Source organism: Phascolarctos cinereus, unplaced genomic scaffold (assembly GCF_003287225.1).
Source record: "Phascolarctos cinereus isolate Bilbo 61053 unplaced genomic scaffold, phaCin_HiC Scaffold_4;HRSCAF=312, whole genome shotgun sequence".
NCBI lineage: Eukaryota > Metazoa > Chordata > Mammalia > Diprotodontia > Phascolarctidae > Phascolarctos > Phascolarctos cinereus.
The window spans coordinates 10,820,764-10,848,533 of record NW_027555847.1 but is presented as its reverse complement, the minus strand read 5'-3'; the positions used below and the strand labels follow the sequence as shown (position 1 = coordinate 10,848,533).

Here is a 27,770-nt window from a genome sequence, read left to right as displayed (position 1 = left end):
ATAGGAGAAAACAATTTATAGACTAAGTGAAGTGATGGTAAAGTAGTAGAGTATCACACCAGTTGGAAGATATTTTTTTTCTTTTTATTAAATAGAAAGATAAGTATTAGGAACCGTCCTCATTACAGCCCAGTCCCCAGCAAGGCCAGCATATTGGAGATTCACAGCCAGATTAAACCTTGGATAAGGATTTCCTTCACAGAGCACTCATTGGGGGACTCATTAAAATGATATCGAATTTCAAACATGTTCCCACTAAGAGGCTAACAGGCCTGCTATTTTTTTTTAACTCATCTCAAGTCAGGCCCCTAACACAAATCTGGGAAAATAATTCAACATCTATTTCCATTCCACCTCCCCACAAAAGCCCACCTAAAAACAAACAAAAACAAAACAAAACAATTTTAAAAAATTTGACACCAATTCCTCTTTTCCATACAGTTCCCCAAACATAAATGACTTACCCTACTATTACTATTACAAAATCCAGCAAATTCCATCCATTCCTAACATAAGCATTAGGGTGTAACAATAATCCATAGGCTATAATCTTCAAAAATGTTTCAACTGTAAAAATGATCAGGAAGGCATATTCTACTTTTTCCTGTTGGGGAATAGGAAGAGAGAAGAAGAGGGAGAGAGGTGAAATAATTATCAACATAAGCCACTTAACAAGTACCCCCCACCTTTGTGTGCCAAGAAGGGATTTTTACTTAGACCACAAATATTGCTTTTATTTTGAGCAACTGAGTAGCAAACACATTCAATTCCAAATGATCTAAATGCACTTAAGCCATCTATACTGATAAGTTTATCATGAAAGGGTCTGTCTGGGACAGAATGGGCTTCCCTGGGTTTTCACATATTTATATTATAAAGATGGAAATGTTTCTTCTTTCAATTTGAGTACAGAAAAGCACAGGGGTAAATAAATTCCAGAGCCATGTTTTGTAATAATGTCCTTTAGAAAAAATAAGATCATAGTATAATAGATTTGGAGTTGGAAAGGACCTCAGAGGCCATCCAGGACAATCCTTTCATCTTTTTAAACAGATAACAAAAGTGGGAGGCCCTTGAAGGTCAAATGACTTGTCCAAGATCACACAGGGAGTAAGCAGCTGAGCCAGGACTTGAATTCAGGTCCACTGTCTCCAAAGCTAACATTTTCTCCACTGTGGCAGGCAGCCTCCGTTTCCTTTACCAGAAGGGTTAAATTACACTGACTAAGGGAAAGGCCACAATGAGCCTTCCCACCAGCAGCCCTGAGAAGCCTACAACCCTCCATGCCACTTATACACTTTCTTCCATTCTGAAGAATGTACCCTGTGCCAGCATTGTACTGGTGATAGTTAGTCCTCACCCTCCAGACACTCACATTCTACTAGAAAGATCTGGCACGATCAGGTAAATCCAATGCAATGTGATGACAGAAAAAGAGCACTAATGACTAGGAGATGAGGAGAGCCCTGAAGGAAGTCAAGGCTACTAAGGGAAACTTGGGCTTCTAGCTGAGCTGGGGCATTCTACAGGAGACTGCCCTACTTGGCAGAGAGATGCTGACACAATCACTGCTGCACGAGGACATGTTGGGAGCTCTGAGAAGACCTTTTCTTTTCTTCTTTGAGAAAAGACATATGTCATCCTAGACTCTGTCTAGGTTCAACTCCAGGCATGTGGGGGAAAAAAGAGAAAGACTTTGGAAGCCACAGACACGTAGCTGGGTGCCCAACGTGTCCCAGATTTCCGGCATGCATCCTTACAGACTTCAGAGAATTTCCCTTAGGTGAGATCAATGCCTCTCTTTTTAGGGGCAAGACCTCACTGCTGTTTAAAGAGCAAATTTACTAGTGCATCTTCTAATATGTTTGAGTCTATAGGATTCTGATTTTTGCTGACTAAATGCGTGAATAAATAAATTGTCTTGGTATTCACTATTTGTGATGATTTTTTTATGTAACCAGAATTTGGCAAGAAGGTACCAATCTGATGGGCATAACTTTGAAATAACTTCCCCCCCTTAAAAGTAATCAGGAGGGGCAGCTAGGTGGCGCAGTGGATAGAGTACCAACCCTGAAGTCAGGAGGACCTGAGTTCAAATCCAGCCTTAGACCAAATACTTGACACTTACTAGCTGTGTGACCCTGGGCATTTAAACCCAATTGCCTAAAAAACGACAACAACAAAAAGTAATCAGGAAAGAGGGTTTTTGTTCTGAGCCAGCCATGCCCTAGAGCAGCAATGTTTGGAGGAAACTGCCCCTCCAAGACTGGAAAAAAGAGAGGCCAACCCTAGGTTACATAAGAGGCAGCCATTAAGAAGGAATGGACTTTAGGCATAAGGGACAGTCTATGCAAAGGCACCAAGATGGGAGACGGCTTGCCCAGTTGGTTGAAATGGAAAGTATGTGAAGGGCAGCAATGTTAAATGAGTCTGGAAAAGCAGGCAGAAACCTGATTACAAAGGGCTTTACATACCAAGCTAAGAAGTTTGCTGTCACAGAGTCATCTAACACTGATAAAGGGGGTATGAGTTGTGCAAGAGTCTTCTACTAGAAGGAAGTTCCTTAAATCACAGTCAGAATTCAGCAGAGACTCTTCTTTGCAGAGTTTTGGCAGGGCTCGTACAGCGCCTATCCCTGACCTAGGAAAGCTTGTCTTCATTTCTCCCTGGGATACTTCTTTCTGTCTCTCCTTCCAGACACTCAGTCACCTCAATATTTCACATTATTAAACTGACTCCAATTCAGTTGAATTTAACAGACATTAACTGAGTGTATGCTACATGGGGCACTAGGAAATGGGGGGTACAAAGATACAGAAGGCTAGTCACTTCCTGCAAGGAACTTAACCTCTGACAGAGGAGATAAGACAGGCAAACATACAAATATAAGACAGAATGTGGTAAGTCCATATGAGAAATATAAACAAAGTGCTATGAGAGTTCAAAGAAGAAACTCTGAACTGTGTCTGGGGAAGGAAGAAAAGGGTTTATAGGAGAGCTTTGAGGTAGCGGTGGCATTTGAATTAAACTTTAAAAGATGGATAGCATTTTTACAGATGGGTAGGGAAAGACAGCAAAGAAGTATATTTCAAGCATAGAGGAGAGGTAGGTAAGAACAAAAGCATGAATGTGGGAAAGCAGAAGTTCGGAATACAAAATATTCCAGACAGTATACCTAAAGAATGTAAAAAGGAACAGTATGAAGAAGTCTGAAAAGGTCATATGAAACCGAATTGTGGAGAACATTAAATGGCCAGATGAAGAGTTAGGATTTTATTTGGCAAATGATGAAGAATCACCAATTTTTTTTTGATGTCACAAGGTGGTGACATGAGCGGACTTATGTATACGGGAAACTGATCTGTCCATGACATGTGACATGAATTAAAAGAAGAAAGAAAGAAGAAGCATTAAAACCAGGGTGGGAGATTAGTATGTCCATAAGAAGTCATGAGGGTAGCAGAAATAGAAAGGAAGGTCTGAATGCAAGAGCTATTTTGCAGGTAGAGCTGCAAGTACTAATATTTTTAAAAATGTATCAACCTGATCAGAAAATAAAAGGAATGGAAACCATTTAGATGAAGTGCACCCATCAAAAACGTTCACAGCTTACTTTAGAAAGGAAAGGGCAAAAGGACTCATATACCAGCTATTTATCTAGCCCTCAATTCAATTACATATACAGGTTTACACACAGAGAGCGAGAGTATAGAAATTATACTTTGGCAACTGTAACCACCAGAGAAGATACAATTTTTAAATGTTACTTTTTGTGCTTTTTAATATAATGGTAAATCTTCAGCACTATATACTGATTTTTCTTTGCAGAGTTTTGGCAGGATTTGTACATCTATCCCTATTGTCTCATAGTTCCTGTTGACTATGTCACCATATGCTTCTCCATTTCCCTTTGTGCAGCATTGATTTTCTTCATTCTTCAGAGACTGCTGCATTGCATGTATTGCATGCAAACCTTATCGTGCCACAGGCAGGAGGCTAGAAAAAGAGAAAGGCTTCCACAGTCTTCCTCTAAGGCCTCATTGTGGTATAGAGGTAACCAGGTTACAAGAGCTGAGGATAAGTTTTGGTAGATTCCCCCATGCTGGAAAGGCTTCAAGTATTGCCCCAGCAACAGATGAAGTCTACCCTCTGAGGGCCAGCCCAACTAAACAGGGAGAGGCCCATCACCAGTAGGCTGGTAACTTAGTAAGGAAATTTGTTTTGTTTTGTTTTTTTACTATAGCAGCGCAAGAAACAAAGTATATGAAATAAATACAAATTAAGTTAGTGTGAAAGACAGGTACAGATTACTTAACAGCTAGAAGAAATCAGGGAAGACTTCTTGTATAGGTGATGCTGTTTCAGCTGAGTCTCAAAACAAGCTAAGAATTCCAAAGGATAGAGCAGGGATTCTTAATCTGGGATCCATGAACTTGATATTTTGGGTTATTCTGTATTTTGATAACTGCATTTTAAGAGAGTTAGGTTCCTTTATAATTCTGTGCATTTTATTTTGAACATTTAAAAACATTATTCTGAGAAGGGGTCCACAGGCTTCACCAGAATGACTGTCAAAGGGTCCATGGGAAAAAAAAAGATTAAGAACCCCCGGAGTAGAGGTTTAAAGGCTGAATACTCTAAGCATGGGGGACAATCCGTAGAAAAAGATAGAAGAGGAAGGTGGAATGTTCTCTACATGGAACAGCAAGTAGGTCTACCTAGCTGGAACATAGAATACGTGAAGGGGAGTAATTTGAAATCACTCTAGGATGGGCTACATGAATGAATAAATGAAAAAGCATTTATTAAGCACCCATGCAGTATTTCTGTTGATAAAAATATAAAAGTGAGACTATCTCTAACTTCAAGGAGGTTGTATTATAATGGGGGTGAGATAGGAGCAAAAAGTATTGGGGTTTAGGGGTTAAGTTTAAAAGAGGTTAATAGGGGGCAGCTAGGTAGCACAGCAGATAGAGCACTGGCCTTGGAGTCAGGAGGACCTGGGTTCAAATCTGACCTCAGACACATGATACTCACTAGCTGCATGACCCTGGTCAAATCACTTAACTCCAATTGCCTCCAAAAAAAAAGAGGTTAACTGGGGGAGCGAGGTCTGGCCTAGGAAATCAGAGATTGAGTCTAATCATAAAGCAATCAACGTTCACGTCCCACATAGTATGGCAGAAGAAACACTGACATTGGAACTGGAGGACCTGGGCTCCATTCCCACCTCTAACACAAACAGAAAAGGAGGGTGAGTTGGGGAGAGAAGATATTGGGTCACCTTCATTACTTGCATTTTATTTTCTAATAGTATTTTATTCCCCCCTCCAGTTACACGGCAAGAAATTTCCTCATTTTTATAACATTTTGAGCTCCAATTTTTTCTCCCTCTCTCCTTCCCTTCCCTTCTCCTCAAAATGGTAGGCAGTTTGATATAGCCTATACATGTGCTATCATGCAAAAATATTTCCACATTAGTCACAGTTATTACTTGGATTTTAGATGACTGCGCGATCTCCCCTAGGTGGAGATGTCCAGCAGGCAAGTGAGAATGTAAGACTAGAGCAAAAGAAAGATGGTGGCTGGATATGTAGATTTGTGAGTCAGCTGTTCAAAGATAATAAGTGATCCCATAGGAGTAGATGACATCACCAAGAGAGAGCATAAAAAAAATTGGGCCCAGGAGCCTCAAAAAATGCCGGCAACTCAAAGCAGTAATGTCAGAGACCAAACTAGACCCAATTAGCAACTCCCTCTGTAACATCACTAACAAGGGATTGTCCAGACTTGAAAATCATTACTACCTTACAAGCAGCCTCTTCTACTCTTGGACATCTCTAATCACAAGGAAATTTCCTAATGATCAGTCAAAACCTGTCCCCTCCAAAAGGTAAAAGTTACTACAACAGCAATCTGCTAAAAGAAAGCCTCAATTCTGCTTGATGGCATTTCTCCATTTTCAAGATGTTTCCAGGCTAATTTCCCATTACTCTCCACCACGTACACTGTATTCTGGCCAAGCAGGCTGACTTGCTGATCCCTGTACATGACAATTCCTCTGTCTCTCTCTGCAAAGACAGATGCCTAGAGGGATGTCTGAACCCCATGGGGTGAGCATTCCTCTCGGTCAGTAAACATTTATTAAGCGTTTACTATGCGCCAGGCACTGTGCTAAGTAAGCACTGAGGATACAAAGAAGGGGGGGGCCCACACAGCCTCTGCTCTTATATTGTTAATAGGGGAGACAACATGCAAACAAATTACATACATGATAAGTTGGAGATAGTCAACAGAGGGAATATACTAGCATTAAGGGAGATCAGGAAAGGCTTCTTTTAGAAGGCTGGGAATTGAGCTGGGCCTTGAAAAGAAAGCCAGGGAAGGCAGGAAGTGGAGAATGCCAAGTGAAGGAGAATTCCAAGGACAGGGACAGCCACTGAAAAAGCATGAGAAGTGGAGGATGAGGCAGAAAGACGACGCAGGTGGCAGCAAATCGATTTATATTAATCCTGCAGGTATCTACGAATCTATAAACATGGTTCCCCCCCTCCCCCGATTAGTACATAAGTTCCTCTTAGGCAGGAGAACCCAGCACCTAGCACAGAGCCCGAAACAAGTAAGCGACTGATGGGTGTTTGTTGGGTCAAAGACAAGCTAGAGCCTTTTGGGGGCGTCAGAGTGGGGCAAGCCTCCACAAGCCCAGACACCCTGGAGTCACGTGGCGCCTCTTCCTGGCCAACCTCTTTGGGGGAAGGGCGCCTGCTGCTGACTGGGGACTTGGCTTCACACTCAGAGTCACCCACTTCGTTCTTGGGGGTTGCTCTAACTTCCGTCGCTCTGCAGGGTTGAGACCGCACCGGGCCTTCCAGGTCCTCAGGCGCGGCCCAATTTGACAGACCGAACCCGCTTATGAAGTGGGTTTGTTCTGTGAAGCCTGGATTCGGCCACACCCGAGGCCCTAGAGGGCCATGCCTGCTCCAGGCCCATGAGAAGCCTCCAGTTCTTGCCACAGGGGGCTTATAGCCTTCCCAATTAAAAAAAAAATGTTTTGGGGCTGCTTCATTGCGACCCTTACCTCAACTGATTATGTTCCTTAGGAGCTAATGGGGGAGGGGAGGCAGTGGCACCGGGGGAGAAATTCCAATGCATCCGCCCCAAACTCCAGTCGCCCCGAGAGGAAGGAGGCCTTTCGCTGGAGGGAGTGGCTGCACCTCCTGGGGGGAGGACCCCCCAAGGCCTGGCCTCCAGCCCACGGGATGCCCCAGGAGCTCAGCCGCTGTCTCTTCCCAGGTTTGAGGTCAGGCCCGCGCCCTAACCTCTCCTCAGGCGTCGTCCAACTGAAGTGGGCAGCCATCTGCCGGAAGTAAAGCCCAGGACCGGAAGCAAGCGCAGCGCGTGCATTAAGGCTCAAGGCTGATGCGCAAGCGCGCAGAGCCTCTGCAGGCCGTCAGTCACGGCACCATCACAGGCTAGAGCGCATGTGCATAGCTAGCTTCAGGGCAGCCATATGCAGCGTGCTCCTGCCCAAGGCCACTAGCCAACCCAGCTCACGGGCTAGAGCGCAGGCGCACAACATTGCCCCTCTCCTCACCCATCACCCCACCCACGCTGGCCTCTGGCAGTCATGCGCAGCATGCCCCTGCCCCAGGCTCTGAAGCAGCCCAGCTTGGGGAGCCAGAGCGCAGGCCCAGAGCATCCCTCCACCATCCCCCGCCCTGAAATCGACACACCTCTGCAGGCTGAGATGGTTAAGTACCACTTTCACAATGGACTTTTATGTGGGGCTCAGTGTTAGAACTTCCTAACTGAGAGAACTATCTCCAAGTGGGATGGGTCACTTGGGGCAGTAGTGAAAGTAGTGAAATAACTGGGGGTTGAAAACAATTAAATAACTAGTTAAATAACTAAGAGTCTTCACTCATAAGCTGGACAGCCACCTGTTAGGGAGGATTCACGCTCAGCTTCGGTTTGGAGATCGTGTTTGAATTCCATTCATATTCTGTGATACTAAATTACAAACTAACCCAAAACAAGCTTTTCAAATCCAAATCATTTTCAGGTTAGAGATGCACTATTGGTTTTATTTTTGAGTACATGGTAATTGTCAGGGAAGAAAGAAAGGAGATGGGAACGAGCATTTATTCACCATGCTAAGCACTTTACAAATCTCATTTTATCCATACAACAACCCAGGGAGATAGATGCTATTATTATTCCCGTTTTACAGATGAGGCAGGTCTTATCACATTCCCCACCCCCCCCACCGGACATACACACACACACACACACACAAACACACTCAGTAAACTCCAGTGGCTTCCTATTGCTTACAGGAACAAATACAAAATACTTTGTTTGGCATTCAAAGCCCTTCATGACCTAGCCCCTTTCTACCTTTCCAGTCTTCTAACACCTTACTTCCCACATTTACTCTTCCATCCAGTGACACTGGCTTCCTGGCTGTTCCATGAACAAGGCACTCTTGTCTCCCAGCTTCAGCCATTTTCTCTGTTTGTCCCCCAACCCTGGAAAGTTCTCCCTCCTCTGCTCTGACTACTGACCTCCTGGCTTCCTTTAAATCTCAACTAAAATCCCATCTTCTACAGGAAGCTTTTCCCCAACCCCTCTTAATCCCTCTGTCTTTCCTCTGTTAATTATCTCATGTATGTATGTATGTATATATTTACACACACACACACACACACACACACATATATATACACACACACACACATAGTTTGCTTTCTGTATATTTGTTTGCATGTTGTCTCCTCAATTAGATTGTGAACTCCTCAAGGACAAGGACTGTCTCTTGCCACTTTTTGTATACTCTGCACTTAGCACAGTGCCTAGCACACAGAAGGCACTTAATGTTTATTGACTAACTGATTGATTGAAAAAGGTTAAGTAACTTGCCCAAGGTCACACAGCTAATAAATGTCTGATGCTAGATTTGAACTCAGGTCTTCATGACTCTACATCCAGCACTCTATCTATGTGACCTCTATATGATATGGTAGAGAAAAAGCACTAGCTCTGTCTGGAGTCAGAGGACCTGGAATCTAAGCCTGCTTCAGATTCCTACTACCTGTGTGACCTTCAGGTAGTCATTTAATATTCCTGGGCTTCAGGGTCCCCATCTGTAAAATAAGGGGGTCAGAGTCAATGACCTCTAAGGTGCCTTCCGGCTCTAAGTCTATATAGCTCTCTCTAACTCAACAGTGACTCATAATGACTAGTCTCTGGTACTGGTTATTTAATTAGTTCTGAATTTACCCGGTTGTGTTATCTAGTCCCCATCTCTTCATCTTATCCACCACAATAGCAGGAGAAGTTTTGTTAAGTGCTGGGTGAAAATCTAAGCAACCAGTATCTCAAGCATTCCCCTCATCTGCCCCTTCCCTTGTGGCAATCCTGTGAATGTTTTCTTCCCAAAAAGGAAATAAGGTTAGTCTAGTGTGTCATTTTGGCTATTAATGATCCCTGCATCCTTTACTTTCTAAATGCTCATAAACCATTTCTGTAATGCTATATTCTATAGTTTTGCCAAATAAAAATCAGGGCCCTGGCCTATAATTTAAAAACTCTGCCCTCTTCACTTTTTTTTGAAAACTGAGAACATTTTCCTCTCAGTTTTTTTTTTTTAAAAGTCAAGAGGGTAAAGTTTTTAAATTCTCTGATCTTTTCTCCGATCTTGTGGCACCTCCCTAACAGCAGCTCAACAATCATATTTGCCAGTTCTTTTAGTAAAGAACTAATTTATTTAATGAAAACTAATTAATACTGCACTGTGGATTTGAAGAGTATGGTTAATGGAGATTTCCTGTTGACAAAATGTTGGATAAACTAACTTTTACTATAATGAGATTGACTGAAAATCAGAGGTTATATTAACATTTTAAAATGTGATCCTGGACAGTTTGACCTGGTACAAATGTGCCTTTCATATGAAATTAGTAAGCAGTAGCAGGCCAAACATTCAGTGGCCAGCCCAGGCTCAAAACCAGAATTGTAAAGGGCTGAGCCTCTCAAATATCCAGATATGGCAATACAACATTGCTGTATTAGATTAGATAAGCTATGTATTAAGTTCTTACTATGTGACAGACACTGTGCTAATAAAAATACAAAAGGGAAAAATACAAGCAAAAAAAAAAAAGCAAACACAAAAACCAAAATCCCATGCCCTACCTTCAAGAAGATTACATTCTAATGGAGGAACACCAAAAAGGGAGCTGAAAAGTGCTGGAGGTACCCATGTGGGGGCAAGGTGGAAAAGTAGTCCTGAGATTCAGAGCATCCTTCAAATGGAGGTTCTAGGGAGGAACTTACCAGAGGAAAAGGCTGAGGACATAAGAAGGGATGCTAGGGCAGAGATGGAAATGGAGACTGGGGAGAATCAGGAGCTGAGCCTGATTTGAGATGAGAGGGACAAAACATCAGGATCCAGTCTGCCATTCTCAACCATCCCATTCACTGAGTTGAGCACTCAGAGTACCCAAGAGAAATGAAGCTGGAAGACAGTGCTTCCTATAGTGAGTCAGGAACCTTGGGAAGTCAGAGCTGTACAGTGCCTTGTGTTGAGAGAGCCACATTTCAGCTGTGCTTCTGACATCTGTTACCTGTGGGTGAGTTTCTTTGCCTCTCTGAACCCTAGCTTCCACATCTGTAAAATGGGGACAGTAATATTTCTTCCACAAGAATGCCACAAGTGATGAGCCCTGTTCTGAGGAGCACCACCATCAGATATTTAGAGCTGAAAGGGACCATAGAGGTCATTTAATTAGTTCTCCTATTTTACAGATAAGAAAACCAAGGCCCCTGGAAGTTAAGTGATTTATCCAAGGTCCCACGGTATTTGAGGATTGGAACTCAGGTCATCTGATTCCAAACCTGGTGTTCTTTGTGCCCCTATATGCTCCCAATGAGGTACTGAGAGACTGAAAACAATGTAAGGGCAGTAGACTGTGCCACTGGAGAAAGGGCAGCTCCTGGGAGTAGCAGACTGAGGACTGGGGCAGTGCAAGCCAATTTGTAAAAGTTCTCCCAGAGAGGCCCCTGCTGGACCAGCATTCTCAGTACTGGGATTCTGAGTGACTCTGGGCTATGTTCACTGGGACTGTTGGGGCTTGGAGTCATTCTAATCTACTGGGGGGGGGTTCTTTTTCCTTTCTTGGTTTCTAATGAAACTTGTCATGCTCTATTGCGGCCAGTGCGCTTGCAAGATAGGAGTCTGTGCCAGGCTGTCTGGCAGATAGAGTCTCCCAGATAGCTGGGTGGGGGCTGAGCCAAGTAATGAGGAAAAAAGGGCAACATTGAAACTAAGGCTCTTTGTGCCACAGAACAAGATGCCCCTGACACTAAGGTTACATTGTGTACTTTAATTTTGGCATGTCTGTGCATTTAAAATCGCAATGATCTATTTCTCAAAAACTTTAAAAATAAGCAAAAGTATCAGCCACACTGATCTAATTATGTATATAGAACACACACACACACACACACACACACACACACACACACACACACACATTTATCCTTATATCCATACACCCATGATATTCTCCAGGCTCATTTGGAGACAAAATTTCTTGTTTTTGAAGATTTTCCTCAAGGTATTCCTCTGCAACACCTTGCAGAAGTTGTAATTCAGTGTAAAACATTGAAATTCACTGCCTGGCATGGAGTATAACTTTGTTCCAGAACTGTGTTCATAAAAAGGATAAGGCAGTGAGAAGAATACTGGATTTAGAGTCAGGAGACAAGGTTTGTTCTGCCCCCAACTTCATGTGTGAACTTGGGCAAGTCCCTTTGCCTCACTAAGCCTCAGTTTCCTTATCTGTAAAATGAAGGGATTGGACTTGATGGCCTCTCTCTTCCAACTCTGGATCTATAATCCTGTGGCTTGACTAAGTCCCTTCACCTCTCTGCACCTCAGTTTCCTAAACTGTAAAATGAAGATGGCCTCTGAGGTCCCTCTCATCTTAAGTCTATAAGCCTGCAGATATGAACCATCCCCATCCAGTTCACACTCTAGCCACCAATTCCTAGTTTCAGATATTATACAGCAACATGCTAAGGCAACAGGAAGAGCTAAAAAGGACAGGTTAACTTTGCGATTCTCCGTCACTTTTTTATTTCCTTTACTAGGTCACACAGAAAAGGGGCTTAACCACCGTCGATATTCACAGTATCACACACATATATCAAGAGAGCCCTCTACTTCCCAGCTAGCCCACACAGCAGAGAGCCTCATGGGCACATTTTAAACCCTGCTTGTTATCTTTAGCTTTTATTTTTGAGGAATCTTCCCACGACACTGAAAATGTCACCAATGCCTTTGGCTCTTGGCATCACTTTAGAACTTGAAATCTCTCTTCTCTCCAGAGCTTAACCAGATCAGACCATATGAGGCCTGGGTGATAAAAGAGGCAACGTTTGGCCTGTAGATGAGCAGACTTGAAGAAACATGGTGGCTGCCTTCGAGTATTTGATGGCCTGTCATATGAATAAGGAAATTCTCATCATCCGCTTGATCCCAGAGAGCAGATCTGGGGACACGGAGGGGAGATGCAGAATGCTTCGGTGTAAGAAATCCCCCTCCCCAGTTTTCTTAGTTAGAAATGCCCCCAAAAGTAGAACAGGAGGTCTTGAGAAGCAGGGAATTCTCCTTTGTTGGAGATCTTCAAAACTCCCTTGTTGGAAGACAGCCTGGGGGGGGTCATGGAAGGAATCTTCCTCAGGTACCAACTGGAGTAGCTGGCCACTGGAGTCCTTTTTCAGCTCTGTCAAGGGTGTTTCAATGGACTGCCCACCTCCCCATCCCAGTGACCTCCCAAAGCAAAGCACACTTCTCAGGTCACGGCTCCCCTATGTGTGACCTCTCCCTTTGGTCCACTCTAAAGTTTTTTGAAGGTGAGCACTGACCTCACTTTTGTGTTTGTATCCTCACCATTTAGCACAGTGCTTGGCACATAGCATGTGCTTGACCATTTTTTTCTGTATTTGCTCAAGGATTCTGGGAATTACTCACTCAACAGAGAAGAACACAACAAAGAACAATGTAGCTGAACCCAGCATTCTGGAGATGCATCCATTGCTGTAGGTCCCGCCATGTCTCTGAGCACAGCAAAGCTTGCCTGTAAGGTCAGAGCACTGCGGTGAAATGGGATTGCTATTACAAACGTGGACTCCATTTTAAGCAAATTCAACATATAACCATCTAGATTTATGAAGGATAAAAACAGTTGGTGATGTTTCCTTTTACAAAATAATTCATCAATATCCTTATAAAAACCTACTTCCCACCAAGAGCAGCTAGGTGGCACTGCAGTGGAGAGAGCACCAGGTCTGGAGTCAGAAAGACTCATCTTCCCAAGTTCAAATCTGGCCTCAGACACATACTAGCTGTGTGACCCTGGGCAAGTCACTTCACCCTGTTTGCCTCCGTTTTCTCACTTGTAAAATGAACTGGAGAAGGACACAGCAAACCACTCCAGTATCTTTGTGAAGAAAACCCTAAACAGGCTCAGAGTCAGACATGACTGAAGCGCCCGCAACAACTGAACAACAGAAAGCTCCAAATGTGACTGGAGACAAAGCCCCTCCCAACCTGCAAGGCTTTAGGATGGATCTGAAGTGCTTGCTTTCCATCATGGGATGTTCTCTGCTTATTCACTTCATGCCCTCCCCTCCTAAAAGTCTTCTCTGATTAAAAGTAGCTTAGTAGAAACTTCCCAGGTAGACAGCTACTGCTCTCCTACAGAACAAGATCTCGGAACAAATTAATCTGTTCCAGGGACTTTGCTTGCCTATGTTAGGCTACGAGCTTCTGGAGAGCCAAGATTGGGTCTCTTTTTTAATGTCATCTGAAAAGGATGAGGCAATTAAAACTATCTGCAGAGAGTCATCAGTAATGAACAATAAATAAGCCCTCCCTGACCTGTAAGCAGAATGCCTAAGCTTAGTTTCTCCATGATTACCTTCTGCAAATTTAGACTTTCCAAATGCAGGCATTAGGGTGGCAAACCATACAGGCCCCTGCCCACCACAGTCGCATTAGTCAGTCAACAAGCATTTATTAGGCACTTGCTACACGCAAGGCATTGTCACTAAGGGATGCTGCTCCTTCCTCAGCAAGCTCAGCAAGGGTCTGGCTGGGCTGTGGAGAGCCTGGCTGCTGGCTGGCGCAGTGACGCCCGAAGAGCATAGCTAGGACTGCCTTCCAAATCTCAGATCTTAGTGACCTTGGAGGACCTCAGCTGGTCCTCTAGTTCTGCTTGACTAAGTTTTAATTTAGACCTCTGGTAACCTGTCTGGCAATGAATCAGAAAGAGAGAGGAAGGACAGGCCTAGACTTACAGTTGCAATGGATGGAAATGTGAGCAAGTCCCCCTACCCCACCCTGTAGCTGCCTTTGGAATCCACTGGCTTAGCTAACACTTAAGATGGGCTTTTCAGGTTTCCACAGTTTGTCTACATGTGGGCCTTACAACATACCTGGCATGTAAGAAGCACAAGTATTAACCTCCTTGTTTTGTAGATGAGGAAACACAGCCTCAAAGAAGATTGAGTGGTCCCGTGATCAGTAAGAGGAAAAGGCAGGATTCAAATTCGGGTCTTCTGACATCAAGTGCATCACTTGAGACAAACGTTAGCTCAAAGACGGGGTGTGCATCCACATTAGTCAGCAGTCACCAGGTGGCCAGGGTCAGGAACATTCCTCTACCTACCTTTCCACACTTATCTCCCTTGACTCTTTCTCTCCTATTTGCCCAGGACATCTCAGCCCTTCCTCCTTTGACCCTTTGTCCAGTGTTCATTAAACTGGAGGCACTTGCCCCTCATCTCATCAGACTGAAATTCTCCCTATCCTTCAAGGGATGGCCTGAACCCCATCTCCTCTATGCCCCCATCCCTGAGCCCCAAGCCTCAGGCCATCAGAGATTCCCTCTGCTATTGCACATCAAAGATGTTTCTCTTACAGTTCTCCAGGCATCTTCCCACCAGCTGTCTTGCACCAGGACCGTAGATCATGCCCTAGAGGAATTAACTTTTTAGGTCCAGAAACACCCTAGCAGGGCCCTTTAGGAGTGGTGAGTGCCTTGTGTGGCCCACTATATCTGGGCTGGAGGAAGCTGGAGAGAAGAAAGTGAAGAGAAGCCTTGAGCTGGGGCCTTCCTGACATCGTGTTCCACTAATCATGGGAGTTCCTCCAGGAAATTGTCTCTAGCATAGGCAGTGACATTCGTCCTGGCCACGTGAGGGTCCATTGATGGAACTGGAGATGGGTAGTCTAGAGGATGGCAGCCCTACGCAGAATGTGAGTGATGGATGATCATGCGGAAGAGATTGGCACAGCTTGGTCCCGGAGGGCAGCACCAGGAAAAAGGAGGGGGAGCCACACATAGGCAATTTTGCTTGATGTAATTAAAAGAAAATCTTTCTAATAAACCAGCTGGTCCAAAGTGCAAAGGGCTGCCCTTTGAGAAGTGGATTCTCCCTCACTGAGGTCTCCAAACACAGGCTGGAGGCCTACTTGCCAGGGATGGTGCCCATAGGAGAGTCTGATTTAGCTGTGGGCCTACCTCTGGACAGCCTCTGAGGTCCCTTCCAGCTCTGAGATTCAGAGGAAGTGAGGGTGAGAACAATTGACTTTCATTCTAACATCATTCTGCCTGCAAGGCACTCCTCCATACAGTGCCTCTGGTGAGGGAAGCTGGGTTTCCAATTTAAGCTGCAGGGAGAGGCCTCTCAGAACTCTTAACAGCTGTGCCTCCCCCCAGAAAAGGGCCATGGGTACCAGGTAAAAGGCTTGGGCAATAGTACCTGCAGTACCGAGTTGCTCAGGGAAGGCCGATGATGTGAAATATGGCCTTGAGAAGCTCTGTCTTCTCAGGCTCCACTGCCCAGGCCTTTCAATCCGGATATAAAATTAATGCTTTTGGAGGACCAGTCCTCACAGGCATTTCTTTTAAGGGTGGGTTCTGTGCTGAGACCATGGGGGAATAGATAATTTCTTTCTGAGTACATCTATTAATTCAAGCATAAAAATATTTAAACAGCAGATTCCATAATGGGTATAAAGCACTGGATAAAGTCACTCAGGGTATTAATCATTTGGTGGCTATAATTCACAGCTGCCTCAACCATTGGGATGGGCATTTTAAAACCAAATGAATTCACTCTAGAGGTATTGGGAGATTTAAAAATAAAATTAACAAGACTGTGCCAAAAGCTTAAATCGATAAAGCCATCAGCAGCTGGGCTGAGATGATGCCTCCCAGACCTATTCCTGCTGCCCGGCTGCTGACCAGCTCCATCTACTTCAGCTGTAACTTCATTGTCAGGGATCAGACACAATTAATTATCAGAGAATCTTTGCTCTCCTTCATCTCTTTGAACTGAAAGGTTTCAGTGAAGGCATGATGAGTTCCTTCCCAGGCCTATAAGCCACATTTGCTTTCATTATGTAATTGAGTTCAAGTGAAATGTGGTTACTCCTCAAGAGCTCACTGTGATTACATTTGGCCAGATGAAGGCTGCCATCATCCATCTTTATTTTTGACTGGACCTGTCATTCCATTTATACAGGGGACTCCCAGATGGGGAAATGCTCTCTGCCACTGCAAGTGGCCACCTGCCCGACATGTGCCCTGTGGTGGCAGAGAGGTGCTAGAGTTCTGCAGGGGCAGTGTCTTGCTCAGGGTCCCAGGGCCGGCAAGACTGGGTCCAGGCCTTCCCAACCAAGAAGCCATCTCGTTACACCACACCGCCTCTTCATCATTTAAATTTATGGTATTTGTCATATTTAAATTTCCCAGAAAAAGTGGATAAGTGACTTTTTAGAAAGGTAGCACCCATCACAGGAGGCCCAAGAAGATCCTGAAGAAAATGCAGGTTTTTCCCCCCAGGATAACTGAAAGATTGGAAAACTCTTACTCATTATGACCCTACTCAGCTCGGAGATGGCTGATGGAGCTAGAGGGGAAAAAAATCGGCACTGCCTCTCTACACTCTGTGAACATGGACTTGGTTTTGTGCAAAGAGTTTGTCCTCCCCACCCCAGCCAGGAAACCAGAAGAGTCAGTTCAGAAAGTTCTTTCAACTCCTGTTTCATGTCATCTGGAATCTGACAAAGCTTACCTCCCAAGAGGCCTTTCCTGATCCGCCCAACTGCTGGAACCTCGCCAACCCTGATCCCGGCTGAAATTCCCTGGCCTCTCTTTTGTATATCCTAATAGAGGTACATCATATTCATCGCCATTATAACAGTTGTTATAACGTTGTTAACATTGTTATCAACACTGTTATTAACATTAACACACATCATGATCTTATTAACATTGTTATGAACAATGTTAATAACAGTAACACACGTTATAACGACAACAGTAATGACAGCTGGCCTTCATGATGGCACCCACTATATGCCCACACTGTGCCAAGTGCTTTATAAATATTATCCTATGTGATCCTCATAACAAACCTGGAAGGTGGGTGCGAATATCCCCATTTTACAGTTGGGAAAACTGAGGTGAAAAGAGGTTAATAACTTGTCCGAGGTCAGACAGCTAGTAAATAAGTGACTGAGGCAGTATTTGAACTCATCCTCCTGGCTCCAAGCCTGTAACTCTCTTTCCATTGCACCACCCTACCTAGCTGCCCCTGGTTACTTCTCCCTATTGAATATAAACTCCCTAAGAGCAGGAATTGTTTGGATTTCCAATGGGTGTCCCCTCCCTTTCCCCAGCACAGTGCCTGGCCCTTACATGGTAGGAGCTTAAAAAATGTTCTTTGATTATCATCTAAAACTGAGATAGAAACGATCATTCCAAGGCACACATCCACTTCAACATACGGTCAGTGAGAATGTATGGAGTACGCTTTCATCAATCAATGAGTCTCGATTAAGCACCTACTATGGGTCAGACACAGAGCCAGGTGCTTGGATACAAAGACAGAAATGACACATCTGCATCCTCAGTCAGCATACATCCCATCAGAGGAGGCTCACTCAAACATGAAGACACATGAAATATGAAGGAAAGAGCCAATATGCAGCAATTCACGGTTTGCAGAGCCCTCTCCAGATCTGCCCTCATTTGATCTTCACAACAACCCTGGGAGGAGGGTGCTATCATGATCCCCATTTTAGAGCAAGCTGATGTGACTTGCCTTGCTGTGTCCAGTGCCACTATCTCATCTGTATTCAGGACATCATATTTAGAACCACAGGTCTAGAGCTTGAAGGGCCCTGAGAGATCAGTGAGTCCACTCTCCTCCAGTTATACTGAGAAGTCAGTTGAGGTCCCACACAGGTTAACTGATTTGTTCAAGGTCACAGAGAGGTAGAATTTGAATCCAGGCTTTTGGACTCTGGAGTCTGTTCCAGTCAGTTACCCAGGTCCATGCTGTTGCCCCTGACAAATTGTAAGCTCTAAGAGGGCAGCAACAATTTTGGGTTTGTCTTTGCACGCCCCTACTACCACACCAGGCACCCAGCTTAGGATGCGCCTCTTGACAGACTGATTGATCGGTGGTGCATATGAGTGATTGGAAAGGAGGGGAAGGAAAGGGAGACAACCTTCTGGCCAGTTTGGGCGGCAAAGGGCTGGGGAACAGAAGGGTTTCCCAAAGCATCTTTGGGATGTGGATCAATTTCAAGGCAAGCCACCAGAGGTTTCCAAAAGATTGGTGATGGACAAACCTGGCTTCCGGATCCAAATCCATGTTTTCCTCTGTGTTTCTGTTCGTGGGAGGGTTTCATAAAAGCGCTCAGAGGGTAGAGAAGGGAATAGGAGAGATCAATAAACAACCTCCTTAAAACTGTAGCCCATTAAAATCTTCCTTTTTCGTTTGTCACTGAGCGCTCACAAAATCCATCAGTTCTTTTCATTGGGGTCTAGGCAGATGCATTTTTAATGGATCTGTAATTACACAGATTTATCATCATTCTAATAATGATTGGGTTAGGGAAAGGCAATAAGCTTAAACACAACTGCCTCTCTCTCACCATCATTAACCCTGTAAGACCAACTGAAATCGCAGCCGCCAAGCTCCGTACTTCTATGTAGAACTTTTTCACATGAATTAGGTACTAGTTTAAATTTCTATTTTTTATTTGTTAAAAAACATATCCTACATATTAATCCAATTGTCAGCCATCTCTTGCATGATGTCAGGCGAGCTCTCAGGCCTACAAATTCCATAAAATTCAATCTAACAAACATCTATTAGGCACATGTTACGTGCCAGACACTGCCAGTCACTGTGGAAACAAGACTTGTCTTTAAGAAGTTTACATTCTTTTTTTTGGGGGGGTAGTTAAGTGACTTGCCCAGAGTTACCCAGCTAGTGTTATGTTATGAGGCCAGATTTGAACTCAGGTACTCCTGACACTCTATCCACTGCGCCACCTAGCCACCCCAGAAGTTTACATTCTAATGGTGGACTATGCCATAGACACAGCTAAGGACAAAGTAATAGCAGGGGAGGGAGGTGAAGAAAAGTAACAAGCAGGAGGATTGAGGAAGGCCTCCCATAGAAGGTAGCACCCAGAATGAGTCTGAAATGGAAGTAGGGATTGGAAGAGTCTGAGATGAGGAAAAAGACCATTCCAAGCAGGGGGGGTGACCTGCACAAAGGCACAGCAGGTGTGCAGCACCGAGGCCAGCAAGGGGGCCAGGATGGCTACAGAGCAGTGGGAAATAAACCTAGAAAAGTAGACTGGCATCAGATTATGGATGGCTGTAAACACCAGAGAAAAAGAGTTTGTGTTTTAACCTGAAGTGAGAGAGAGCCCCTGCAGATTCTTGAGCAGGGGAATGGCATGCTCAGATCTTTGCCTATGAGAGATTATTTGGATACCTGTGAGGGGAAGGGAGGTGTCTGAATGCGAGGAGGCTAATTCCAGCAGCCTAGAAGAGAGGCCATGAGGGTCAGAACTAGGATGGTGGCCATATAGGTGGACAGACAGGGACGACTGCAAGAGAGAGAACTGATAAGAGTTGGCATCTGGAGGAGGGAGGGAGCCTAAGGGGGTGAGCATAACTAAGCCTGGCAATCTGGGCGAGTGACTGGAAGGATAATGGTGTTCTTGGCAGAAATGGAGAAGACAAGATGAGGGGAAGGTTTAAGGTAAAAGACAGTTAGTTCCACTTTGCATATGTTGGGTTTGCGATGCCTCTGGGTCCTCTAGGTCGAGATGTACAACTATGAGCAGTTGTAGGTTTGGAAGAAATACAGAGTGAGGTCTTGAGTGATATTCTTTGTGTCCCCAGCACTCAGCACAGTGCCAGGCACATACCAGGCCCTTAATAAATGCTTGCTGATTGACTGATTGAGATCACAGGAACAGAATGCATGGGGGGAGGAGACTGAACTTGTTTAGACATCTGTTGGCACGGAATCTCTCTGCAAAAAAGCAGACAATCTGATAAATGCTTCCCTGGACATAAGGAGAATTTTGTTTTTCAGAAGATGTGGGGAAAACAAGAGGAGCAGTTATCTTGAACTCTTAGGACCCTAGAATGATAGCTTTAGAGCTGGAAGAGACCTTAGAGACCATGTGATCCACTCCCTCATTTTACAGATAAGGAACACAGGCCCAGGGAAGGGAGGTGACTTGTTCAAGGTCATGGGATTAAGTAGCAAAGCCAGACTTCAAACCCAGGTGCCCTATTACAGTGTGAGCTCTGCGAGGACAGGAACTGTTTTTGTCTTTCTTTGGGTCCTTGGTGCTGAGCACAGAGCTTGCTGATTTACTGTGTTCAGACTTCAAACCCAGGGCCCTTTCTAAAGTACCCAATGATGGCCGTACAGCCACCATGCTAACTCAGAAACGGGTAGGGAAGTAGAAATGAGGGAAACCTTGGGAGAGATAAGGCGGGCAGCAGCAGGGGGAGTCTTTGTTGTGGAAAGAGAGACCCTTTGTGTAGATGACGGTGATCGCATTGGTCTTTGGGGATCTTCCAGTGACCTCTGCATAAGAAGTGAAGGTCAAGACTTCTGAGATGAGGAATGGGTGGGCATCCTCTAAGAGACGAAGGACAGCTGAGACACGTGTGGAATACCAACAGAGACCTCTGCAAACACAGAATGTTACCACCACATTTTGGCAGGAGCTTTCTTCCGGCTTCCTGTGAACACTTGAGGGCAGCTGATAGACTGTGATTGCTGGGGATTTTCAAAACACACATATGGAACCAAGTTTTCTCTGGAAGTATGTATTACAATCCTTAACTTCAAGCACACATAAAAAGTGCTAATTAAGGAATGTTTAAGAAAAAAAGCCATCCAAGTGCTGGACTTACTCCCTTCCCCCATCATTCACAGGGAAGGTTTTAGCTTTTAAAACTATATTTAACCAAAGGTTATTTATATGCACATTTATACATATCCATCCACACCCAGATCCTCTACTGAGGGATTATTTCAGATGCCTCCACTGAAGGCAAGGAGGTGAGCTGGGTCCTTGAAGGCTGTGAAACAACAGAGGGGATCAAAGGAAAGCTGGCTTCAGGCACCCTAGCTTGTTAAGGGCACAGCCACTAGTAGACAGGACTAATCCCCAGAGTAGGTCTCTTTCTGCTGCAAAGCAAACTGATGTTCTCCGCCTATGAAGAGGTGCTCCCCTGAGATCTGTGGGAAGCAGCCTTGTCCAGCGGAAAGAAAATTGTTACTCAAGTCAGCTCCCACTTCCGACACTAGGGATTTGTGTCCTTGGACTTCCTAGGCCTCCATTTCTTTAACTGTAAAAACAATGAAGGGGGTGGATGAGATGGTTCTGAGACAGATAATCCCATGAAATGGTACTGTCAAATAGCTCTGGGCCAGAAGGTTTATCCAGCACTTATGAAGTTGTAGAAGAAAAAAGAAAATGGAAAAGAAGGCAGAAGCTGATGGCTTTGCTCGGATGGACTCCTCCTCCCCCCAAAAAGGCAGCTGTAAATCACTGCCTCATTGCCATCCTCCATCACCCCTATTCTCCTTATCACTCAAATGCTTACTGAGTAGTTAGCTCTTGGTCTATTGGGGCTTATTCATTATATGAACACAGCACCCACTTATATATGCTATATACACATTCTGGCAGAATCTCAGCGAAATCCAGGCTCCAGTGAAATCCCAACTCTAGTGATTGATCTCGTCAGGGCTGGCCTCAAAGATAAAGAACCAAGTTATATAACCAAAAGCAATTGTAACATCAATCGGGGATCCATGAGATCAGCATAAAGAGGATACAGTTTGTCTTTGCAGCATGAAACTAACCCAGCTGCAGATCTTACAGCAGGACTTCAGGTGATAGGAACAGAGAGAACCCAAAACATGGGATTCTGGGATCTCCATGGATGATGGAGACAAGGGCCACTGAATAGGGGGGAAGAACCCAAGTTTCCCTGGGGTACTTTTTTATATTTCATTTTTCCTGGTAATGTAAAAGTACCACATGACTGCCGAACATTATCTCTTGTTCCTTATTGAAACCTTGTGCCCTTATTAGAATCACTGAGCCTCAGAGCTAGAAGGGACTTTCAGGATGAATCCTCTCCAGCTCAGTGAGGGAGAATCCACTTCCTCCCAAGGTAGCCTCATTTGTTTTCAGACAATTACTTTATAACTGTTACATTAAGCCTAAGTGTGCTTCCATGCAATTTCTGGGTAATGGAAGGCTCCAGGATTATAGATTTCCACCCATTGCTTAAAGCACATACTTGTTCAAGGTGGTAAATTTCAAAGACAGGATTTGAGCCCAGGTCATCTGAATCTGGAAGCAGGGTCCTTTTTTCAAACTGTGATGCCTGAAGAGAGGCCTTCAGAAATCCTCCAGCTCACCCCCTCTGCCTTTCAGGACAGGAAGCAACTATGCAAGGTTGTTCAAAGGGCATTCAACTCTGGTCTGCTCATCTAAAAACTAAGGTTGAGCCAAAAAAAAGTCACGAACAATAACTTCTCTGGATTCAAGGAAGGAAGGAAGGAAGGGAGGAGGGAGGGGGAGAGAGAGAGAGAGAGAGAGAGAGAGAGAGAGAGAGAGAGAGAGAGAGAGAGAGAGAGAGAGGGAGGGAGGGAGGGAGGGAGGGAGGGAGGGAGGGAGGGAGGGAGGAAGGAAGGAAGGAAGGAAGGAAGGAAGGAAGGAAGGAAGGAAGGAAGGAAGGAAGGAAGGAAGGAAGGAAGGAAGGAAGGAAGGAAGGAAGGAAGGAAGGAAGGAAGGAGTGTTGATCTTCTTTCTGTCCTCAGTTCACTCTGCAGGGGTCAGGGTTGTATATTCTCCTCTGCCCCCCAGAAAGCCTGGCCTGACATTGTTGAAATCTAACCAAATTCATCTGAAATTCTTGTCCCAACTCTAAAACTTAGCAGGCACAGCCATTCTTCTCAGACTCCCCCTCTAAGATCAAACATCCCTTCTATTAATTTGTAACTTTCAATGAAAAGGAAAACATGCGGGAGAGACCCCAAAGATGTTTGTTTTTGCAAATACTTTCTTTGTGGTTGAGACAGAACTTGGCCTTGTCTCTGGCACGATTAGAAACAAGTCAGTTTCCTTAGCTGCCTGCTGCTGCCGCTGTTCCCCCGCCCCAACCAAGGTAACTGGAGTTACTATTTTTGTAACAAGATATTTTCCCGATTTCGGTTTCCTTCCAAGTTCCTCTCAGTCTTTGTCCTCCCAAATCAGCAAACACACACCACCACTCACACAGCAACTGTGAGTTCTCAGCCAGGAAAGGAAAACGTTTTCTATAACACATCCCCAAAAAAAGGCAAAAAGAGAGGCACAAGTCATGATCTTGGGGACGAAAATGAACCTGAGCTTACTGACGGTGGCCTGATGTGGTGGGAGAAATGCTGGATTTGGAGTCTGCTACTTATTAGCGGTGTGACCTTGAGTAAGTCCTGTCACTTGTGTTTCCTTACCTGTAAAATGAGAAGACTGAGCTTGATCATCTCTGGGGTACCTTCCAGCTCAAAGAACACAAACCTTATCCTAAAATAGTACAGTTGTAACCAGACACAGGCCCACAGGAACTCCCCAATGCCACCACAGTTAGCCAATAAAAAAGTGTGTGTGTGTGTGTGTGTGTGTGTTTGTGTGTGTGTGTCTGGGTGTGTGTGTCTGGGTGTGTGCATCTGGGTGTGTCTAGGTGTGTCTGTGATCAATGACCAGAAAGTCCAGGGCACCAAATCCAGAAGATTCTATATCATCCACATTAAGGCTTTCAAAGGCATTTGGAAGAAGATAAATAAAATCATATGATATTTGCTATTGTTGTTCAGTCATTTCAGTTGCATCAGATTCTTCATGATACCATTTGGGGTTTCCTTGTCAGAGATACTAGAATGTTGGCCATCTCCTTCTCCAGCCCATTTTACAGATGAGGAAACTGAGGCAAACAGGGTAGAGTGACTTGCCCAGAGTCACATAGCTAGGAAGTGTCTGAGGCTGAATTTGAATTTGGGAAGATGAGTCTCCACTCTATCACTGAGCCACCTAGCTGCCCCATATAATATATAAGGGATTCCATTTCTCTTCCCCCCCCCCCCTTAAGTCTCCACTTCTACCCTGGGATTATGCTTTCTTCCCTGGATCTTTTTTATCTACTACCTCCCTGGCTGGTCAGGTCCAGTGACCCAGCTTGGGTCCCAGGGACCTGTCACAGAGCTACAGCATGAAGGCTGGTGCTGTACAAGTTGCTGCTGGGGGCAAGGCTGCTTTTGGAACCCTGGAAGGCCTCTGTGGAACCAACTGCAGCCTAAAGGGCTGTTAGGGGAATTTAGTAAGAAAAGGAGACCAAAGCTATTGGCCAGAGGAATGCCCTCGCCCTCCTCTTGTGGCAACGGGTACCAAGGGACACGCCTTGGAAGGTCAGTCATTCCTTCTTCTTTGTTGTCTCTTTTATAGACTGGACCTATGTGATCTCATCAGCACAGAGAATTCCCAGTATGGAATCTCCCTCCACTAAGATGGGTGTGCATTGGCACCTCATCTGTAACATATAGTTGAAGACAGCTGCCTAGGGTCCCAGGAGGTTAGGGACTTGCCTAGGGACATCTGGCTGTGTTAGAAGGAGGACTCGAACCTAGGTCTTCCTGACTCTAAAGAGGCCTCCTCTCATCCACCCACCATGCAGAATACACCAGTTTGGGGGCATCACCTGGAAAAAGGAACTCTTGTTAGTACATCCACTCTATGTCTGTTTCCTTCAACCCATAGAACTGTCCAGGCAACACACTTCAAACGCTTTGTATGTGCTATGTATCCAGTTGGACTCCCTTACATATGTCACCAAAGCCCATCCCTTAAGTGTCAGGGGAAGGGAGGGAAAGGAGGGCCCCAAGTCTCTACTCTGAGGGGCTTGCTGAGTACAGAATTCACCCAAGCGCCCTCGCTCAGCGGCTCCTCAGACAGAACACTGTTCAGGTCCTCACTGTTTTCCTAGCACAGATCGCCTACAGCCCGCTAGAGAAAAGGGGCCTTTGTACACAGCCCAACAGGATTCTCCTCTGCGTGTCCTCTGGCCTCCACCCCCCACGCTCAGCTGCCTTGTCGTCCTCCTGCCTCCCCTAACAGTATCCTCAAACTGAGCTGTCCTGCAGATGAAGGCTTCCTGGCTTTACATGACAGATGGGCTCTGGAAATGGTGTGGCCAAGTTCAGTTGTGGCCAGCCTGGGCATTTCAGACTCCTCGAGGGCACTCACTTGTAAAGAGACATGGCAGTTTGGGGTGCTGAAGAGAGCCCTGGCTGTCCTCTAGTCAGAGGACCTCAATCCCAATCCCAGATGCAGCCACTTGACCACCTGTGTCATCTTGGGCAAAACATTTCACCTCTGTGGTCATTGGTTTCCCCCTCTGTAAATCAAGAGGGTTGGACTAAGTGATTGCTGAGGTCCTTTTCGCCTCCGAAATTTTCTGTGAGTCTCCCATTCATTTTTACAACTAATAACAGACCATCTTTTAGATTGTACTGCATGAATGAGGTGCTTGCTTATTAAGTGCTTACTGTGTACAAGGCAGCGCTGAGGATACAAACGGAAAAGTCAGACAGACTGAAGGCGTCGTCATCTGCCCCAAGGAGCCACACAAATGCCGGCCCCCCTCCCCCCTCCCCATAAACACAGGTTTCCAGAAACACCTCTGGATATGAGAGAGAGAAGCAGAGACTGCTGACTTCCTTCAGGTCAGCTCTGGGGATGGGCTCCTTTGCACAGCCGCTCCATCCCAGGCTCGGGCCTCGGCTCCAGCAGACAGGGCCAGCCGCCCGCGCCATGCATCCCCTCAGCCTCCGCAGGAGAAAGGCACAAGAAGGAGCAGAAGGCTGCTCTCTTCATCTCCCAGAGAACAACCTCATCTCTATCTGTCTAGGGGGAAAAGAAAGTGGGAAGAAGCACAAAAGAATGGTGGGGAAGGAAGGAAGGGCCATTAAGCAGCCTTGCCCTGGGAAAGAGCAAGGAGGTCTGGCTTCTGCTGGTCACTCAGTCCACAAGCATGAGCCTACTGTGTGCAGGCACCACCAGGAAACAATTCCTGCCCTCAAGAAGCTGACATTCTAATAGGAAAGACAAGCACAAGAGAGATGTATATTACACATGCACACACACACACAATACATGCTCATACATATGTGCACATATATGTATACATCCATGCACATTCAAAGGGACCACAAGACACTTGAGGTGGGAGGGTCTCAACCCTAACACGCATTACTTGTGGGGCCATGTGCAAACTGTTTAACTTCACTGTTGACATTCAGTCGTTTTTCAGTTGTGTCCGACTCTTTATGACACCATTTGGGATTTTCTTGGCAAAGATACTGCAGTGGCTTGCCATTTCCTGCTCTAGCTCATTTTACAGATGAGGAAACTGATGCAAACAGGATGAATGACTTGCCCAGGGTCACATAGCTAGTAAGTGTCTGAAGCCAGATTTGAACTCGGGTCTTCCTAACTCCACGTCCTACTCACTGCACCAACCGTTTGCCCTCAGTTTCCCATCTGTCAGATGGGGGTTCAGACTAGAGGATTTCTAAGGTTCCTTCCAGTGCTAATGACATTGCCAGCAGCTGACATTTGGAGCATTCTAATGTCACCAAGTTCTTAGGATCATAAGATCCTGGCCCTCCTGGAGGGACCTCAGAGTCCAACATCCCCCCATTTTACAGAGGAAGAAATTGAGAGTTAGGGAGACTAAATAATCGGCCCAAGATCACCCAGGTAGAGAGCAGGTAGAATTTAAAGCCAGGTCCTTGGACTTTAGAGCTAGTACTCTATCCTGGCTCCTAGGAGCCCCATAACAACCTCTCACAGAAGTAGAAACTGTGGGCATGACTGTCCTTATTTTACTGACGAGTAAAGGGAGGCTTGAGGAGAAGTGAGGTGGCCAGGCTCCCACAGGCGATAGTTGACAAAGAAGGCAGGTGTTCCCCAGGGAATACAAATAGGGAAATGGAAGAGCTTGCACCACTTAGGGATGGAGGAGGGCAGGCCCAAACCCAGGGCATGAGCCTAGGCCACTCTGGCCTTTCCCCCCTCCTCCGGGGCCCCATCCATGTCCTGTCCTCCTTTGGCACCTTGAGAAAAGGAGCCAGGATGGTGCCCTGATCACTTGTCTTGCCCTATCAGTCATGAAAACGAGGAATAAACAGGGGGCACAGCCAGGATCTATGAGAAGAGAGCACATGGAGGCAGATTTGGGATGAACAGAAAGAGGTGCTGCCTGACAATGGGTCTGCTCTGAAAGAGAGTGAGCCCTCTGTCTCTAGAAGGATCC

At 45.3% G+C, this 27,770-nt stretch overlaps 1 protein-coding gene across 6 annotated transcripts in view; it reads right to left on the bottom strand.

Annotated features, from left to right (window-relative positions):
• The window catches only part of CACNA1D (calcium voltage-gated channel subunit alpha1 D), a 360,797-nt gene that overhangs the window by 190,432 nt on the left and 142,595 nt on the right, over positions 1-27,770 (bottom strand). For all 6 annotated transcript variants that reach the window (XM_020970566.2, XM_078152054.1, XM_078152055.1 and 3 more), the window contains exon 4: positions 465-604. In XM_020970566.2, the coding sequence (XP_020826225.1) occupies positions 465-604 (140 nt within the window). The remainder of the gene's footprint in view (positions 1-464; positions 605-27,770) is intronic.